General features: G+C 41.4%; 1 protein-coding gene across 3 annotated transcripts in view; it reads left to right on the top strand.

Moving 5' to 3' along the window:
* slc24a4b (solute carrier family 24 member 4b) overlaps window positions 1-19,107 on the top strand; it is a 31,647-nt gene extending 12,540 nt beyond the window's left edge. Inside the window, exons 3-17 of one of the 3 annotated variants that reach the window (XM_061754557.1) lie at window positions 4,768-4,844; window positions 7,710-7,784; window positions 7,886-7,970; window positions 8,049-8,152; window positions 8,372-8,446; window positions 8,537-8,562; window positions 9,325-9,378; window positions 11,404-11,549; window positions 14,820-14,989; window positions 15,069-15,204; window positions 15,303-15,469; window positions 15,673-15,787; window positions 15,933-16,045; window positions 16,145-16,210; window positions 16,723-19,107. In XM_061754557.1, the coding sequence (XP_061610541.1) occupies window positions 4,768-4,844; window positions 7,710-7,784; window positions 7,886-7,970; window positions 8,049-8,152; window positions 8,372-8,446; window positions 8,537-8,562; window positions 9,325-9,378; window positions 11,404-11,549; window positions 14,820-14,989; window positions 15,069-15,204; window positions 15,303-15,469; window positions 15,673-15,787; window positions 15,933-16,045; window positions 16,145-16,210; window positions 16,723-16,872 (1,559 nt within the window). In that variant the 3' untranslated portion in view covers window positions 16,873-19,107. Of the gene's footprint in view, window positions 1-4,767; window positions 4,845-7,709; window positions 7,785-7,885; window positions 7,971-8,048; window positions 8,153-8,371; window positions 8,447-8,536; window positions 8,563-9,324; window positions 9,379-11,403; window positions 11,550-14,819; window positions 14,990-15,062; window positions 15,205-15,302; window positions 15,470-15,672; window positions 15,788-15,932; window positions 16,046-16,144; window positions 16,211-16,722 lie in introns of all 3 variants that reach the window. The other 2 variants (XM_061754556.1, XM_061754558.1) reach the window with 2 other exon arrangements.
* The last annotated feature ends 1,276 nt before the right edge of the window (window positions 19,108-20,383 follow it).

Here is a 20,383-nt window from a genome sequence, read left to right as displayed (position 1 = left end):
GTAAAAGCATAACATTTGATATTTCGAACTATTTCATTAGATCTCAGCATATTGTTAAATTTCAGTGTGTGATTTAAGATGTCTTTAAGGGCAAAGTTTGGCATTTTGCTCGAATTTGGAAGTTGTGGTGACATTTTACATCACCAACCTCCTGTGAAACATTTTTCTTACATTTAACCTAGGAAACACCGGTATTTTAAGAAACTTTGATTGCTGTGAGGAACAATGTCCTTCTTATGATAGTTGTGCTGCAGAGCTCAAACTACTTGTGAACCGTCTGTGTGGTCTTCTAATGAGCTGATAAAAGGAGACGATGGGGATGGGAGGGGTGGATGGTTGGCTTGCGCAGAACCACAAAAAAAACATTTTCTTGCATAAGCAGCCCAGAAAGATCTCCAATCTGAGGGTTTTTAGATTTGTAGCTTAGCTTCTCAAGAGGACTTGTATATATTTTGGCCTTCTGGCCTCATGCTGGTCTGCATAGTCTTTAATTTCTCATCTTCCTCCTTTCTTTTTACTATTAATTATCATAACCAACAATATTAGCTCAGCAAAATATTTTTAATTTACACCTATTGTCTGTGTGAACATGTAAATTGGGTGATGGATACAATTGGATGATGTATAGAATTTATATACATTTTTAACCGATGACTTGGTTGCTGGTGTAATAAACATTTGATTCAGATTCTCAACGTATTTTTATTTACGATATGGCAATGTATTATTCCAAATTCAGTAGACGTCTACCGGTTCGTCCCCTACGGGCTACTTCATAGCTTGACTTCGAAATATGAATTTATCTTGTCAATTACTTATTTTCCCTTGCAAAGTCACTTTTGCTGTGTGAACGCCGATGTCAGTGTGAGCCTATTTAAAGGCTTCAGATGAGACGCGTCACTTAAGTCGTCCCCGTCCTTGAGCGGCAAAGAAATGCAGCGTTTGTCCGAGCGAGAGGCGCACGCTGTTTGGTCAGGTGTCACTGAGGACTGGGAGGTGACCACAGCTAACCTTAAAACACCTTTGTGGTCGCACACTGTGTACAGTCACTCAACCTGAGCCATTTGTATTCAGTTGGAGGGGGTTGGACATGCAACTAAAGAACATACTGTATGCTTCCGCTGTTGAATTATTGATTCGACATCTTGCGGTTTTTGAAAATTCACAAAGTACTTGTTTGCTGGAAAAATGTGAAGTATTTTACTCCATGACCATAAAGTCTCAGTCAGGATTTGTTTTTCGTTTTCACTGTTGAGGCCACTGTGTCAGTCGTTTATTTGACATCTGTTCGTAACTGTTGGAAGTGTTCAATCTCATCAAATGGCAATGACCTATGGGGTCTCTCAAGTCTCAGTTCTTGGACCCCTCCTGTTCAGCCTGTATATGCTACCCATATCCTCACTAGTCAGCCTATCCCAGCTGACTGGGCGAGAGGCGGGCTACACCATGGACTGATCGCCAGTGAATCGCAGGGCACAGAGACAACCATTCACATTCACGCCTATGGGTATTTTGGAGCTCTCAACTAACCTACCATGCATGTTTTTGGGATGTGGGAGGAAACTGGAGTACCCTGAGAAAACCCACGTTGGCATGGGGAGAACTCCACACAGGCGAGGCTGGATTTGAACCTTGGTCCTCAGAATTCTGAGGGAGACGTGCTAACCAATTGTCTGCTGTATATGCTACCCTTGGGTCAAACTTTCAGAACCTTAATGTTGACTATCATAGCTATGCAGATGACACAGTTATATCTAACACTGTTTCCAAATGAGGTGTTGTCACTGTCTAAAACAACTAGATGAGCCAAAACCTTCTTCAATTAAACCACAACAAAACTGATAATTGTTTTTTTGAAGAGGATTTGAAGAAACAAGGATTGCTGTCAGTAAATACCTGGAGTCGCTCTCTTTAAAAACCAAAGGCCAAGTCCGAAACCTTGGTGTACTGATAGATTCCGACCTGACTTTCAACAGTCATATCAAATCAATCCCGAAAAAAGCCTTCTACACTCTAACATATCCAGAGTGAAGGCTTGCATGTGCCAAGCAGACCAGGAGAAGCTCATCCATGCATTTATCTCAAGTAGACTTGACTATTGTAATGGTCTTCTGACTGGACTCCCCCAAAAGGGCATTAAACAGCTGCAGCTCAGGTTCTGACCAGAACAAAGAGGTCAGAACAATATCACTCCAAATCTAAAGTCTCTTCACTGGCTCCTAGTCAGCTTTAAAATTGATTTGAAATTTCTGCTACTGGTCTATAAATCACTCAATGGTTTAGGTCCTGAATACATGAATGAAATGCTAATGGAATATAGACCCAGTAGGGCTCTGAAAACTACAGACTCATGTCAAATAGTGGAGCACAGAGTCTAAAGCAGTATTTAGCCGTTATTCTGCACACACATGGAATAAATTGCCAACAGAAGTGACATCAGCACAAAGTGTGAATATTTTTAAGTCCAGGTTAAAAACCTTTTGTTTCTCCTGCTTTTTAGAGCATTTCCACTTTTAAATGAGCTTTCTTGCACTTTATGCCGCTTTGTACTTTTCTTTGTTTTAAATGTTTATGATATTATTTTAAAGCTTTTAATCATGTAAAGCACATGTATATGAAATGTGCTTTATAGATGATAATTTTGCTTTGCTTATTGATTGTGTTGGGATTCCTTCTTCATTCAGCCCCTAAACCTGTCTGGAATGGTGGACGTGAAGTAACAGTTTAATAAATGTTGTTTTATCTAACAGATAATTTACAAAACTTTAAAGTGCTGTATAAGAGTTGAATAGATTATGGTGAACATGTGATTTACCACTTGCATAAATGTTTCCCACAATGGTATTTTACATAACTTCCAAACACAGTAGTAGTAGTCTTATTCTGAGGTAATTGTGAAGTAACACTTGCATAAATCCTTATCCAAGAAAATTTACAAAACTTTAAAAATCTTGTGTAATAGTCTTGTATTGGATAATGGTGGACATGAATTAACAGTATATCTTCACAAAGATGCAACTTAAACAATGCTAGAACATTGTAATGAAGTCCTTAAAACGTGCGTAGGAAAATCTAAAATACGCTCATTTTGACATGCCCTAAGAGCCATTAAGAACGTGTTCCCGCGACGACATGATTGTCTTGAGGCACTAAAGTGTAGTTCGACAGCTTTGAGCGCAGTGTGTGTGGGTGAGAAGTGTATACGAGAGAGAGAGCGAGGCAGGCCAGGCACTCTGAGTGTAACACACAGGAGCAGCCCGTCACGCGCATTCCAAAAAGTTAATACATCAGTTACATATTGACGGATGACGATTTATTGAGGATACCCTCTTAACTGGTCCACCAATTTATCGGTCGGGCTCTACTGCATTTACTGCCATACAGAAAGTCTCTGAGTGTCAGAAGTGGTTTAGTTTTATCTGTTCATATGATAGTTCAGAGCTTTTTCTCCCGTCATAGATATGTAGCATGGCTTTTATGCAGAAATTGTAACTATAAACTTATACATACTATACAGTATGTACAAAGGGAAGAAAAAGGGAATTCAAGAGGCGTACAGAATAAGTGTGATCAGACGACATGCTATGTTTGCTGCAGCGTTCCAAATGCTGCGTTGGTTCATTCATGTGTGCACACATCATGGAGTGTATAATATAAATATGTACACACACACTCGCAACAGTGAGTTTAGGACAGATGCAGTGTGAAGTCTCAGGTGAGCCCTGTTCCACTTCATGAGTCCATATGTGACCGCGGCCCAAAACGGGCCATTTATTTATTTTTATACTATAATCACAACGCGTCCATCCTGACCCTATGGTAAACAGAGGTAATTGTTGTCACATAAACTGGCGTTTGCCTATTGGCCCTAATGATACTTTATGCATGTATATGTGAGCGTACATGACGGACCAAACTGGACTGTGTCCAGTTGTGCCAATACCCTCACAGATGCTGCACACTGCTCCGGTCCCAGAAGAGAGCAGCCCACATCTGTCAGCCACCAGGTGAACTGTTGAGCTCAGATGATGGATGAGTCCCCACCCTGGGAGCTTTTTTTCAACTCCCATATGCTTACAAATACAGCAGAGCCTCTGACTGTCACTGACATCATGTAATTCGAACAAATACTGTAGAAAAATATGCCTTTTTAAAATCATCAGTCGTGTGTGACATCGCCATATTGTGCGAGACCTCGTAGGACCTCGGTTTAGTAAGCATCAAACAATTGTGTGTTTGGACTTTTTTTGTTTTCTTTTTAAAAGACGTGTCAAAACAAGTAGTCACAAATGTGTCAAAATTATACATCAGATATTCTGTATGCAGTTATGAGAAGTAGGTGACCTCAAAACACTAATGGCCTTACTTACCAAGATCACCAAAAGCGGGCACTAAATTGCAAGTTCACGCCAACAAATTGCCCTCGGGCTTGGTTGGCGTGTTGAGTTAATTTAATTTGCCGTTGCTTGTACCAATATTGCGTGGCAATTTTGCCTGTTTGTCACACACAATCTGTGAGATCAGCATCCACATGCGTGTGCAGTCAACCTTACACGTTGTCACCTGTTCCAGTGGTTAGCTTCTTTTTAAATTTGTGTAAATTTCTGTAGTCTGCTGACCAATCAAAATGTCATACTACTAGTTTGGGGTTGCAGTGGGGGGAGGGAAGAAGAGGAGGATGATGGCGATGGTGGCAGCGGTGGACACGTGCCTCGCTGTCACGCCGCTGATGTCGTGTGTTGACCGTGACATTTCCTCTCTCTCCAGCAATACATGAGTTCCCCGATGACCTTTTCACCAACAACGAGCGAAAGAACGGCGCCATCCTGCTGCACATCGTGGCGGTAAGAGAGACGTTCTTAATTTTTTTTAATTTATTTTTTTTATTTTTTTATTTTTTTTTAAGCTCATGAGGAAAAAACGTTTTTAAAGGTGTAGCACGTTTATTGACAAATTGTCTTTTTACCAGCGTTAATGTGTTTGAATGGTTTTCAGGAATTTGTTCAATTGCTTTGGGGTGGGTGTTATCATTTAGGCAAACCAGTACTTGCAGTATTAAACAAATCCACTGATGCAGGTCATAATTTGCACGCGCTGCTAATGTACAGCGTGCAAGCGAGAGCTACTGTACATTACTTTTACATTGCGTAGTGTTGGAAACAAAGTTCTCTTAAATATTCATTAGGTATTTGAAGTAATTCTCAACCCACTATAGTGGTGATTTCAACTTTGGCTTGAATCACGATCACGCTTGTAAATAAGGATGAGTCAGTTTAGTGAGTGACTTCATTTAAAAAAAAAAAAAATTTATTTTATATTTTTTTTTTTAGTACTTGTCATGTGCCATGTTTAGAGTCTGAACTAGAACAACACTTTTTTAGATTTATTCATAATTGATTACATGATGACATTGCATTTTGGCTAGAAGATTGTCATTTATGTAGATGACTTTAAATGAACAGAATAGTGATTCAAAGCAAAGCTTAGGGGTAATTTTTTTGTTTGACAAATCATTATAGTAGTGTTTGCCAACCTTTATTTAGACAAGGCACATATTTTACTTTAGAAAAATCTCATGGCACTCCATCAAAAAAGTCCCCAAAATTGACTGTATACAAAAATCTCAATTTACTAACAAATTTACTTAGGCAGCGTAAAATAATAATAATAATAATAATAATACAAACCAAAGCTATTATTCAGTTGTATGAATTGCAACAAGGGTAACTTGTCATTCAAATGTTCTGCCTTTCACTATACATTGCTAGCAAAGATAAATGAAAAAAGATATATTTGTTGGAAATCATTTTGGGACCAATTAAGCAACCTCTGCCACAGCACAGTAATTGGGGAATTACTGGTTTATAAGAAATGGCACCACTGTATAGGCATCCTTAGTCCTTTGACATTCTTTATACGCTCGGCCTTGACTACAATAAGAAGCCACAGTGGTGGTGTAATATTGTGTGCTACCTCGCTCTTATTGCATGCTTTAGCACTTAACCACAGAAGCGGAGGTGTAATGTCCCCTCGACACTGTGAAAACGCAGATGGGCTCTGATGACGTTAAAATCAAAGCGAACAGTTCAGATGTGCAGGTTGCTCTGAAAGGCAGTTTGCAGTTTTCAAACAGCAGTCAAGATTTGGACGTAGTCTCACTTCTCGAACGGCTGCTACATCGGTAGGATGACCGATTTGTCTGAGTGTTACCATAACAGTAAATGTTATCGGTATGAAGTTTTTTTTTGTTTTTTATTTTTATTATTTTTTTTTTGGGAGCGTACAAATAATAAAACATCAAAAAGGTGGTTTCTGTTGAGCAGAAATGTTTGTCGGTTCTGAATCCTTTCACCTGCCTGTGGCCACGCCACCTCTGAAAGGCATCGCCTATGGTTTTTTTCTCGGGATCTGTCCAATTCCTTCTTTTTAACTTTTGTTGCAAACTGAAGGTGGAAATTCACCCTGTAGTTTCAGCTGTGCTCCTCAAACCTAACGTTACAGGGAACCACGCAAGGCTTCTCCTGTGTGCCTGCTCACCTAGTCACACCTTCTGGTTCTCATTGGTTGTTTTTCCTCAGGCACTGTGGTTTCTAAAATAATCAAAATAAAGGTACACCATGGGCCCAGAAAGTGTAGATTTTTCTTCAGATATTTTTTAAAAATGTGTACTACTGCCAGTCATATTGACAGTTTTAACAAAAATTACTGTGATTTATTTTTAGTTTTTTAAAAATTGCAAACGCCCCTTTTTAAAATTGCAAAACTCAAAGCTATGTAATATTTAGATGCATTGTGTCATCCTTTTCGAGTGTGTGTCTGAATGTTCATTATTAAAAGATGAATTTCAAGACGGAGCTGCAGTGCGTCATACTTTTCTTCCACTTGCCTACACTGAAATAACTTGTTTACCTTGACATGCACTGTCAGCTGAGCTCTGCTGTGCCTGCGCTGCCCCCTGTGGATAGCATAGAGCACCGCAGCAGAAGCCAGGCGCTCCTCTCACACCTGATCTATAATTCATAAATTATACCTCAGCTACTAAAATAGGCCGCCTGCTTCGTCCCACCCGCCCCGAGCCCCATGGGAGCGTGAGCATGCAAACTCTCCCTTTGGGCCCTGACTTTTTAAAGGGGGCACACATTTTCAATTGGATGCAAATCTTGAATTTCATGTTCATGACGCTCCTCCACCTTCGCTTTATACAGCGCCCGTCATGCTTTTCGTCACACAGCGATGACATGTAATTGAAGTGGCCACATTACAATAAAGGGATGCTTCTGCTTAAATGTTATTAACTGTGTCTAAATCAATTTTACCTTACTTTCATACAGCCTTATATGAAAGGAAAATTAATTTAGTGGCAACCTACTTACCATTTATTTTTGAGGTGGCATTGCAAGCAACATACAAATATGCGGGGTCTTGCATTTGTCATGAGTCATTTTCTGTTTGTCTTCATAATCATCAATAATAATAATCAATTAGTTAACCTTATCACAACAATCACGGCCTGTCGCATTTGCGCATCCTGTCCCTCTGCTTTCATTGAAATGTGATTTGGCCTCCGGGAACATAATGTAAATGTTTTAATTAATTGAACCATTATATATATATATATATATATATATATATATTTTTTTTTTTTTTCCCCATGAAACTTTTACTATATTACATGTCCTTCATTTTAATTGCACTGACTGTGACCACAGGCCCTCTACATGTTCCTGGCCCTCGCCATCACGTGTGACGAGTATTTTGTCACGTCACTGGAGAATATATGTGAGGTACTTTGGGGGGGTATTCAGGGTTTTATTTTTATTTTTAATAGTGACAGGTTTTTTTTGTTTGTTTTGTTCACGTGACCACGTTTGCTCTATTCGTGCAGAAACTACATCTTAGCGAAGACGTCGCCGGCGCCACCTTCATGGCAGCTGGCAGCTCTGCGCCTGAGCTTTTTGCTTCAGTCATCGGTAGCAAAATGTGCACACATAAACGCGCAGATGGTCAGTGTCCCGAGCGATTCTGATTGGACGCCTCCTTGTGTGCAGGTGTCTTCATCACCCATGGCGACGTGGGGGTGGGAACCATTGTTGGCTCAGCCGTCTTCAACATCCTTTGCATCATCGGAGTCTGCGGCATTTTTGCTGGACAGGTGTGTGCGTGCGTGCGTCTGTCTGTCTGTGTGCGTAACGGACTTTCTGCTGCAGCTGCATCCTCAATGTTCATGGACAAATGCCCACTTATTGTCATTTTCTCATGGATGGTTTACTGTTAATGAAAACATCTCAGGCTGGTTTACACAGAACAGAACAGAAGTGCTGACAAAGACAGAATGTACAAATTGCGCATGTTTGTTCTTTGCATCCTGTAGGTGGTGATGCTGACCTGGTGGGCAGTTTTCCGAGATTCCTTCTATTACATTCTGTCTGTCATTGCTCTTATTGCAGTAAGTTGGGCTCAACGTAATGGGAATGTTATCGTTCCATGACAAATTTTAATATTCCTCCTCCCCCCCACACTTCTTTACACGTTCTAGTTCATCTATGATGGGAAGATTGTGTGGTAAGTCAAATATTCCATACATTTTTTGTGGTTTGAAATAGTTTCTTGTTTGATCTTTTCAAATGAAACTGTGAAGGGTCCAACACTGACATTCTGATTTATGCACATTTATTGTGAATTTTCAGTTGGTTTTATCTCTTAAATGCTAAATTCAGCCTAACCCATAAAAAAAAGTTTACTTTTTGATATGGTGAAGCATTATTTGAGACAGAATAAAGGTTAGCACAGTGTCTACAGATTCATTATCTATTAATCTCTTATTTCAGCCTCACTTTTCAAAAGAACTGCTGTCTTTAAAGTTTGTGCTACCGAAAATAGTTTTCTTATCGCCAAATCAAGGCACTATTTGATCTATCTGAATTCCCACTGCCAACCTTTTAAAAACCAATCATTTAATTAGTTAGCGTAGTGGCTTTAGACCCCTTTTGCCCAATAATTGCTTATTTCAGCTTTAGAATCCCAGTGCAAAGTGCTCACAGACTGCACTACTGCTGCCTCAAAACAGCAATGTAATACAATATATGTAAATGCATTTACTGCATAGCTAAATATAGAAATTGGTTTTAAAATGTCCTTTTAGCCATATTCCTGAATTTGTTGTATACCGAACTGGCTTTTTGGTTGTCTTAAAAATGGTTTGCCCTTGGTTACCATAGTGGTTGCTGGTCTACTAATTGCCTATTTCAGCTTAAACTCTTAAGACCAAAAACTTCTCTATATTCTGTCCTTGATTGATCTTAGTTTAGTTTTTTCTTTTTTCAGGTGGGAGAGTTTAGTGCTGGTGGTCATGTATGCAGGATACATTCTGGTCATGAAGTAAGTGCTCATCGGTTGCTTTGTCAGTCTAATGCGACATTTGCACCTTTTGACTGCAAGCCATATTTAATATCTATTGCAATTCATTCTTATTGATTTTGGTAACCATATGCCAACATCAGCCATTGATTGTCGCATGTGCGTTTGATGAGGATTTTGTCTCCGTGTGGTGCCAACGCTGCTTGTTTAAATGACGAATAAAAACAACCCTTTTGTTGTGTTTTAAACTATTGATTGCGCCACGAATCACAGCTCTCCCGAGACAAGTGGCATAATAAACAATAAAACTGAAGTGCTGACAACCTTAGATAAGTTTTCTTCACAGTGTAAAATAAATAAAATGGTACCATTTAATCTGATGATATTATAATGGGGGGGAAAAAAAGCATATTTGTTGTTTTTTGTCAATTGGACTGTTTGTTTTCCTTTAGTAGAGATACTATGATTTACCTCGTTTTCATTCCGATATCTATTAATTGTTTTAGCATGATGCTATTATTATTATTGCATCAAGAGTTATTATTTTTTCCCCCACCTCCAATTGAAAGTCATGTTAAAATATCGACTCTCTCTCCATGAACCCGGAGCCGTGCGCGTGTGGTTCTAGCACACGGACCGCATAGCGGCACGTCATGGTCCACGGTGTGTGCGTCTGTCTCGGTGAAGCTGGTAATCTGTGTGTGCGTGTTGCACTCTCAGCAGCAGCCTGCTCTCTCGCTGCCACCGGCGGCTTAATCTTCCTCCCCCGCGCAGCCCCTAAAGAGCACCGGCTTAACCGGATCACTCCTCTCTCCTTCCTCATTCTGCAGGCAAGACAACTTACTGAGGGGACGCTGCTGCGGTATTATGCCGCCCCTCCCTCGCCAAACCCCCTTCTAAAATATCCACTGGCCATTTTAGGTTGTTCCTGTCAAAATGGAGTGTGCGTTGAGGTGTTTACTCAACTCAAAACGAAGAGAAATGGGACAGCAAAAAAATCTAACCAAGAGAAATCTGTTTTGGGCTGCAATTTTCTAAATAAACACACTGCATTCTTTGCATTAACATGTTTATACACACACACACACACAAAGAAGCTGAACTATTACACTATACAATTAGAAACTAAGCTAGTGGCATGTTGCTAATGACGTTACATGAATAATTCACACCATTTGCACTTAATTTTTAAATGAAATTTGGAGACGAAATGCTTTGGAGCTTATTTTTATTTTTGGCTACTTGTGACACACTGGGTAGGAGTTGACAAAATCTGCCTCCAACTATTTTCACTAGCGCCCTACTCATGTTTTGTACGGGGTGTGTCAGAAACGACACATTTCATATCTAAAGTTTCCCCCTTCAAAGTAACGCCCCAGGGGTCTATTGCGCGTTCCCTGCCTTGTCTGCGACACTCTTGGATGGATTCCTCCAGTTTCAAGATGCATTGTAGTTAACATTAGGAATGACTTGCTGTATGTTCACTTCACATTCAAACCGCTCTACAAAATGGCAAAGTCACTATGTTGTGCACTATGGTGAAGAGCGAGTGATTTCAAACACAGCCCAAGTCGTCCCGTTTCCAGGGAGCGGAGATGTCCTTCGTGAAAGGGAAGAACAGCAGAAATGAATTAGTGAGCCTCGAAAGGCGCAAATAGAAAGAGAGTCATCTTCTGAAACCAAAGCAAACCTTTTGGAGGACGTTGTTCTGTTTAGTCAGAAGGGACTAACAACACAGCAGCTTTTGTACCGCCATGTTCATAGACACTTCATTTTAATGGCACTCACATTGCCTTGTAATTGTCATACTGGGGGGGGGGAGAATTTGGACCAAATGCTTATAAGCTAATTTCAGGCTCTGTGTGCATTATAATGCATTTTTTTGTGGAAACTAGGCCACCTCATGCTATGTATGTTTGCAGAGTAAACAAGTGATTTTAGCTCATTAATAGATTCTTTCATCTCTCTGTTTCAATCCTCCATGCAAATGAGTTTGAGTTCTCTCTAATGCGTCCACTGACCTCTCCTTGGACGTCTTCTCGCCAGGTTCAACTCCAGCATGCAGGCTTTCTTCATGGGAAGCTCCAAGAAGAACGTGGCCAACGGTAACGCAGCGACCAGCAGTGAGATGGAGGACGGTAATGCACCTTATTATTGGGATGACAACACGTCAGCGCCCTTACTCGGATCAGGTAAGGCTAATCAGACAGGCTGGGGGAACAGGAAGTGGCCCGTCTGGCCTCTGACATGTAGATCGTAGAAAATACGGCTTTGTTTGGAAAACCTCCTTTGAGGTCATGTGGCTTTTAATCTCGCCTCCTGTTCTGCTCAACTTGCTTCACAATTGCTCGATCGAATACATTCTCTCTGCGGGGGGGGGATTCTGTCCAAAGATTTGCAAACTTCCAGTCCTGTGATCTCAATTGAACTGCTTTACATTTACCATTTATTAATACACTGCGTATGAATGACCCGTGGCCTTTATTCTTCTCAGTGCTTAAACCTTTATTCAATTAGAGTAGATGCTAAGGTTTGTTTGAGGAGCTCAGTAGAATAATGGATCCTCAAAATTGGATTGCCTTAAGTCCTTTAGTGTGGAAAAGAGAAATATGCATTGTCTCACTTTAGTAAATTGTGTGGGAATTCGGCTCAGTGAGCATCTAAAATATTAACTTGACGAGCCTGATTTGCTTTTTGTTTTGACGTTTTTTGCCTTTCCGCCCACCACAGAAGGGTGCCGTGAAGGGGAATGGTAAAAGTGTGAGGGCAACCTTAGAAGCAGAAATGGAACATATGCAGGTATACTGGATGCTTTGTGCAGAAAAGCAACACTGACAATTTGACACAATGGAATGTCCAGTCCACAGCACAATCATGCTCTGTATACCCTTTGTGAAGCGACTCAACTCCCAGGTACACACTGTAATCGCAATTTGTTACAGTGTCATCAGTTAACTCATTCACTGCCGGCCGTCCTCAAAGCAGTTTTATTGTCAGCCATTTGAGTCTTTTCACTGATCTTTAAAGACCCACGGAATATTTTTCTGCGACAGTATAAACACAGAACCTACCAAACGAAAGGGAAGACTCTACTTTCCCCTGGGGGAAAAAAAAAAAAAGTTTCTTGCTTTTTCGGACTTTAGTAATCAGCAATAGAACATGGATTGGTTTCTGACAAAAAGCTTTTTGTGAAAAAGGATGTCAAGCGGAACAGTGACTTTGACAGTTTTTTTTTTTTTGCTTTTTTGACACCTCAAATTATAAAACAAAAACAAGACTGGTAAAGGGTTTATGTTGGCAAAATAATTGATTTACAGATATTCAAGAAACGGGCAGTGAGCAACACTAAGTCACCACATTGCTTGAGTGTGGCTTTTTTTACACGACGTTCGCCATTCACTCCATGAACTGGGTCATCTTTTCTCATGACTGCGACACACGTTCTACAAACTACTGCCACACAAACCCTGTTTATAGTCTTTTAGTGTCAGGTGCCTAATCTTGTTTGATTTCTGACTTGTTGCCATTTCTCTCCCTTGAGATTCATGCTCTTATCTTTACCTTCAACCCAAATGATCTGCTGATCTCCAATCCAAACTGATGATGCAACGCTGCCATCTAACCGTCTATTCGTCATTAGTTATTAGAAGCTTGAATTTCACAGACGAGGTGAGCGAGACACTCTTCCACGCCTAACCGTTGAAAAATTTATTTGACAAATGTATACGTCAATGGCAGTAAACGATTGCATTAAAGTTTGTCAAGTTTGTTAAATGTCCACGGCTGTGAATGAGTTAATGATGAGTATACTCAATGGTGAACTTTTAACTCTTGATTTTTACCCTGGAGCGGATTATTTCAAATGCTGTCGTTTCCTACTGGATATGTTGCTTCTAAATAAGTGTAGATGTTTCAATTTGGTTTGTATGTAAATGTATTTGTGTAATATAGTTCAGTGTCATGGGACTGCGTTGTCTTTTTGTCCAACTATCTGGGGGGGGGGGAAAAAACCTTTCTCAATAACACATTTGTTATTCTTTCTAGCCACTTCTCTTAACTCCTCACTAATGATATTACTGACTGATGGATCTAACCCACCGCCTGTCTGTTTAGCCTTACTAAACTTGACCTTGCTTGTTGTCAACAGTGTTGTGCTGCTGTGTGCCAATGTGTTTGTGTTACATAACTGTTTCTGCTGCTGCTCTCTTGACGTGCTCCCTACTGAAGTGGTAATGACTTTAAGAAATGTTTGTTTACACACCTAATATATGCGCCTTCTTGCATGCATAAATCCAAATTACACTAACAAGGGCAAAGTTTAAAAAAAAATTATAATTCTTTATTGGTTGTCAGGGGAGTCATGTACTAGTGAGTCATTCTTTATTTCACACCTCCATGTCAAATGTGACTCTCCAAATCAATTGTAGTGAATATTTCCTTCTGCAAGCAAACGTCAAAGGTGCATGCGTCAATTTCAGGAAGTAAAATGGTGTTCACTTCTCTGAAGTTGTGTGTGTGTGAGAGAGTGTGTGCAACAATATGCAATACCACGTCAACTTTTAATTATGAAGAGTTGGCAAATTATTCATTAATTATAATATGGTTTTAAATTGCGGGTTTGACAGTATGTGCTGTGAATAGAAAATGTTAGTACGCTGTGAAGCCTTTAAAAAAAAAAAAAGAAAAAAACTTAAAACCAAGGTTGCAGAAACATTGCAACATCACCAAAATCACACGGTATCCACAGGGAAGTGTTGTGGTGGTTTCATCTTTTGGGCTTAGATTCATGAAAAAGAAATGTCAAGTCATTCAAAATACAAAATGAAAAGCTGAAGTTGAGGGAGGGGGAAAAACAAAAATAAAGAATTGGCTTCACCAGAAAAAAAAATAATGTAAAGGTTTTGGAATGGCAAGAACTGAATTCTATTGTACAACTCAATGTAGGCTGACGCAAAGGTGTCTGAACATGAGAGATGCCCTCTCGGTATAAGACTTAAATCACCTCTGAAAAGAAATCAATAAGTGCTCCGCTGAAACTCATATCCACAAATACAGAATGTGCTGCTGACATACTGTAAGGCAAGATACTTAAACATAATGATATTGCATTATTCATGTGAAGGTGCAGGTTTTTAATGTATTTTTGCAACAGACCAAAATAGTGACACAATACAAAAACGGAAAATATTGCAGAGCCAAACATATAAATTAGAATAAATAATTCATGTCCTTATTTTTGTCATGGATGGGGGGCCCTGTTGACTTGTATACAGTCTAAATCTATACTAGGAGTTGTCCTTTGTGTCTAGGAGGATACAGAACATGTAGTGTGTATTGAAAGGGAAAAGGTTGTGAGGTTGTAATTAGATAAACTATAGGCAGGAAAGGGAAGGGTGTATAGTGGTGAGTCCACTTCCTTCAGCTGAAGTTGTCTTTGTGCCGTCTCCACCACGTGACTCCAGTGAAGCCCACTAAAGCTTACAGCCGTGGCTCAGTGGTGATGGTGGACGAGATCATGAACGCCAGCCCGTCCAAGTTCCGCTTTCCCGAAGCGGGCCTTCGGGTCATGGTCACCAGCCACTTTGGACCCAAGACCCGCCTGCGCATGGCGAGCCGCCTCATCATCACAGAGGTACACATGGGAGTTGTAGCAGCGTACGTCGTCGTGTGTGCGTGCTCGGGATTTAGTGTCTCTTTTCTGAAAGCGCCAGAAGTTGGTCCTGGCGGCCAACGGCGTGGAGACACAAGGGATTGATGGCAAGACGGACATCGAGAACGGCAACGTGCCCGAGGACAAAACCGACAAGGAGGAGGAAGAAAGCGGCATCTCCCCGTTTGGTATTCCTAGTATGTGGACACTACAGACAGTAATGACTGAAGCATAGTTTGCTCTAATGAACAACTGAATGCAATGAAGACTGGAATGATTTGTTTGTGTTGTGCAGAGGGATGCGGCAACAAGATCAAGTGGCTGATCTCATGGCCTCTGCTGCTCTTGTTGTTCCTCACCGTCCCAAACTGTGGCAAGCCACGCTGGGAGAGATGCTTCATGGTCTCCTTCATCCTCTCGACTGTCTGGATCGCAATCTTCTCCTACCTGATGGTCTGGATGGTAAGTAGTGGCACGGACTGCCCGCGACATTGTGACTACTTGTACACCACTTGTATTGGATCAAAAGTGTATTGTTAATTAGTATATTTATCCATGTCACATACCCTGAAAATAAACAAAACGTACACAGATGCTGTACGTTTTGTGTGTAGGTTGTGTATTTTCTTATAGAATAGCTTTCTGAAAGTCCTTTCCTCTCGCAGGTGACCATAATTGGCTACACTCTGGGAATCCCTGACGTCATCATGGGAATCACCTTCCTGGCAGCGGGCACCAGCGTCCCCGACTGCATAGCCAGTCTCATTGTGGCTCGCCAAGGTCATTCGGTCACTCTGCATCTTCGTGAATAATACATCTCCCCGTCTGCCCATTTATGACAATATCAGTCAAACATTCTAATGGGGGGGGGGGAATGGTGTCACTCATATCGTTTGAGTCCAACGATATGAGTTGTGTATTTCAGGTTTGGGAGACATGGCCGTGTCCAACACAATTGGAAGTAACGTGTTTGACATTCTAGTGGGACTGGGCGTCCCCTGGGCGCTCCAAACTATGTGTGTTAACTACGGATCAGAGGTGATTCTTCCTTGTTTTGTTTATTAGGTACCCCATGAGTGACTACTGTACTTGCTTACTAAACATGATTTCACTAACCGATTGCTCCGTCTGTTGTAGGTGATGATCAACAGTCGAGGACTTGTGTATTCGGTGGTGCTTCTGCTGGGATCTGTGGCCCTCACAGTGAGCTCTTTTAGACTTTACACTAATCTGCAGCCGTTTCGTGAGAAAGCAAAGAATGTGCTAACACAGTATACAGTAGGCGTCCTAGCTGGTTCGCTTTTTATGAAGCACTGGGGTTACCATGGCAATAGCAGACTAATCTCCTTGTTAAAAGCCGGTGTGCCACTGGAATAATTTCAAAGTCGTTCTATTAAAGTCACATTTGTGGTCACGTTACTGAAATTGGAACAAACTTACTTGATTAGGTCTTCATTTTGGAAGCAAAAGCAGAACACTGTGTTTGCAATTGTAAATATTAAATCAGTTTAAGATTTGGTGGCTTACGCTGACTTAAAAAAAAAATTTTTTTTAATGCAGATTGGCGAGGGAAAATCACTTTTAACACCCCACACAAAAGGATAATCGCACAGGATAATCTTTGATATCTGATATTTGCTCAAATTCGGCCCAGTTATCAGTTCACGGTTTCCCGCTGTAGTCGCTGACTCATGTTTGGTTTGCATGCTGAACAGGTCCTGGGCATCCACCTGAACAAGTGGCGTTTGGACCTGAAGCTGGGCATCTATGTTCTGGTCCTGTACGCGGTCTTCCTCTGCATCTCGGTCATGATCGAATACAACGTGTTCACCTTTGTTAACCTGCCCATGTGCTTTGACGAGTAACTCTCGCCGTGCAGCAGCAAGGACACCAAAACAATCCTCACAGGCCCAGAGTCCCTCCCCCGTTCAAAAATACCAGACCCATCTCTTTTCGTCACTCTGAATCTGTTTATCCCCGAGTCTGTCCACGAGGTGGCACACTTGAGCCGTTCTGACTCTTGTCCTCGCTCACACAGTGCCAGTCCTTGATGCTCATTTGGAGCGTTGCCGCAGTACTGCTGCCCACCTGTCTACTGTGTCCACCCATTAGCATGCCTTTAGCTGTCTGAGGTGGGGAGGGGCCAGAATAATAGTGCCCCCCCCCCACACTCCCCTTTTCACCATATCACTATTTCACATTGACAGAATCCTCACAAGGTTTACTGAGAACTCCAGGACCCAAAGAGACAAGCACACTCTTTTTATTTTATTTTATTTGGTGCCCCCTCCCTTTGGGGGGAGGGCCATGTGTTTGGCAGCTCCCCTCCTCCAGCCTCCAACTTGACACCAGGAACTAAAAACCACCTGCAATCTTGAACGTTGAAGTGTATGCACTTTTTTTTCTTTTTCTGTTTGCATTTATTTATTTTTTTCCCAAAATCCCTCCATCTTTTGTGGAAAATGGAGGGAGACCAAGTTTGCAACTATCTTTCACTCCAAACAACTTTGTACGCGAGACCGCTTCTTGTGCTGGATGGAGCTTTTGAACGGCCGCCGCCGGGGTGCCGCGTTCTCTCAGCTGCGACTCGCCGCTCTGCCCGACGCACAACTTCAGAGGAACCGTCTCTAGATCAGTGCGATGGATTTGTATTTGATTTTTGCAATCAACTTTTGAGACAAAGGAACTAGACAGCTCTCTTCATACTGACTGTCTGCTAGACCACCCCCTGGCAGGTAGGGGGTGCCAATCATAGCCACCAGTTATCAGGGACAGCTTTTTTTTTGGGGGGGGGGGGGCTGCCTGTCATGTTGATGTGAGTTGTATGTAGATACTGCACTTTAACAGCCATCCTCTCATTCTAAATCAACTAGTGCTTCCTTTGGGGTGTGTGTGTGTGTGTGTGTGTAAACCGACTGGAGCCCGGTGAATCCAATGAGCACACCCGCCTCTTGTCCGCAGTGCATGCTGGGATGTTAAATGCAGTGTCCGTCCCCTCCCTCCCTTGAAGCACAGCGTAAAGGCTGCTTATTCCCGTCAGGCGTCTCCATGGCAACTGCCTGGTCCAGTTTTACACACACAAAAATAAGTTTAAAAAATCGGCAGCTACACTGCAAAATTGCAAGCGATGAGCCGAGCTACAGAGAATTGCGACAAAGTGGTGTGGGTGGGATATTCCTGTGCCACACATGGTGGTAGGCACTTGTATATGCAATCTCAATGTCATGACTTTGTGTGTTTGTGTGCGTGCGTGCGTGACATGAGGCCCCTGCCAGGTTTCATGATGTTGTCCGTCTAGTACTAAATGTGAGCTCACAGGTGTGCTTTTTTTTTTTTTTTTTTTTTTTTTTTTTTTTAAAAAAAGGTTTTTTATGATTGCTGTTGAAATGATGGACACTTGGTCCTTTTTTTTCCACAAAGAGCCAAAAGAAGCAACATGGTGGACCAATGTTTTTTTTTGTTTGTTTTTGTTTTTTGGGACTGTCACTTTAAGAGGACCTGGTGGAGAGTACTTGGGGACAAAGTTGGACCCACCCTTAACATGCTTCTCCATTTCACTCCTGGATGGAGGTGACCATCTGTACATACACCTTTTTTTTGTCTGGAAGCAGCACTCTACTCGTTTTGAGTCCAAATGCACATTTTCTTTTTCTTGTCAATGCTGCTCTATGCGGTCCTATCTTGGTTGCCAGGTTGGAGTTTTGTCCTCCTTGTTGTTGAGCTTGCGTTTGTCAGCAAGTCTTTTTTTTTTTCTGGAGGAAGGAAAGAAAGAATTCTTTGATGCAGACCGGATGGAAGTCCTGTGTATAAAAAAAACTGCGCAGACGGCTTGGAAAGGTGACGGGAACACAAGGACTCGTGTGTATTTATTTGATTGAATGCGACCTGATGCACTGTGAGCTCAATGTGATGTGGGAGTTGTCAACAATAACTGATTAACAAAAGTCTATTTAATGTAAAGTTAGTTACTATAATAAAAAAAATACTGTATAACTTATATGAATGTATTGTCTTGCTATACTGGACATCTCCAACCAATGCATTTTACTGTAAAGCAATAATGTGAAGAAAAAAAATAAAATGGCAAATATGTTCCTCTACATTTGTCTGTGAACTTTTTGCATCGATGGTTAAATTCAAGTCATTTGTCAGTTAATTCTATATTGAGAATTTCTCACTACAGCCACTGAAAACTTCCGGGACTTTCTTGTTCCCTCTTCCCAGATTTCAGAGTACCACTGAGTTCGTGTTGAGAAGAATGATGACACTCGGCAGATCTCTGCCAAAGTTGAACTGTTTGTATTTGGCCGTATGTTAGCAGGCCACTTCCCGGTCCGAGGAGGAGGACTTAAAAGTGCCTGTGAGGTGACAATAAATGGAAATTTGACACACCACAGAAGTGTTGACATATTTGAGTGATTAAAAAAAAAATCTGCAATGTAAAATGAGGCTTTATAATTGGGTGGACATCATTACACACGTCACACGTGCAAAATAGCACCACTGTGTGGAGGTAAATGTTCTTTCCCCCCCCCAATTGTCTTTAAATCAAAGTTGATGGGGAGAGATGGTGAAATATGCTACAAGTATCAAGATTAGTGCATCAATGTTAATTTGTGCCCTTTGAAAAACAATTTCTTTAAACCTGGCATGCAGAAGAAGAAAAAGTTTGACCAACACTGTACAAAAAAATGTATACTTTTTTTTTTTTTTAGTGTGCGTGGATGGTTAATTTGAACATTTAAAAGTATTCCTACAATGAGTGTTTGGCAAGCAGTTTTGTAGCTTTTTTTTTGATGATCCGTTATATAAAGCGCATTTCTCTGTCAACGTGTACGGTTCGCCATCACCACCAGGGGGCAATGTTGATGCACAAGTCAAAACTTTCTTTTACCCCAATGACTTAAACTGACACCGCGTGATGTTTATTAACTTGTGAATATCAAACATGACAAACCCCCACATCTTTTATGAATGTGTATGTGTGTATACTTTAAGAGGCACCCATCCGGTGCATGGGCCAACATGGTTGCCATGCAGGGTGCAGCCTCCTAATTTGCCAACTGTGAGGAGGCTCGTGCACTGAAGAGCTCCCAAACGAGCAGCCAGCATTTCTCCTGTGACCACGCACGCGCGCACACACACACACACACACACACACCAACCCTGACCTTCACGTACACAACAGTCATACCACTTGCAAAACCTGTTAATCCCTCCCCTTGACATTTTCTTTTCTTTTTTGGGTAGACTGTTGGTATTTTTTGCTGCCCAGGTGCTTGGCTGAGCTGAGCAATGACTGATGTTGAGCAAACTGGCTTGGTGGTTCTGCTCCGCCGCAGTTCTTGTTACATCTAGGAAAAATGCTCGTCAGTA

The sequence above is a fragment of the Phyllopteryx taeniolatus genome, chromosome 18 (assembly GCF_024500385.1).
Source record: "Phyllopteryx taeniolatus isolate TA_2022b chromosome 18, UOR_Ptae_1.2, whole genome shotgun sequence".
In the NCBI taxonomy this organism is placed as follows: Eukaryota; Metazoa; Chordata; class Actinopteri; order Syngnathiformes; family Syngnathidae; genus Phyllopteryx; species Phyllopteryx taeniolatus.
The sequence above is the reverse complement of the archived record's forward strand: the minus strand, read 5'-3'. Positions and strand labels throughout refer to the sequence as shown.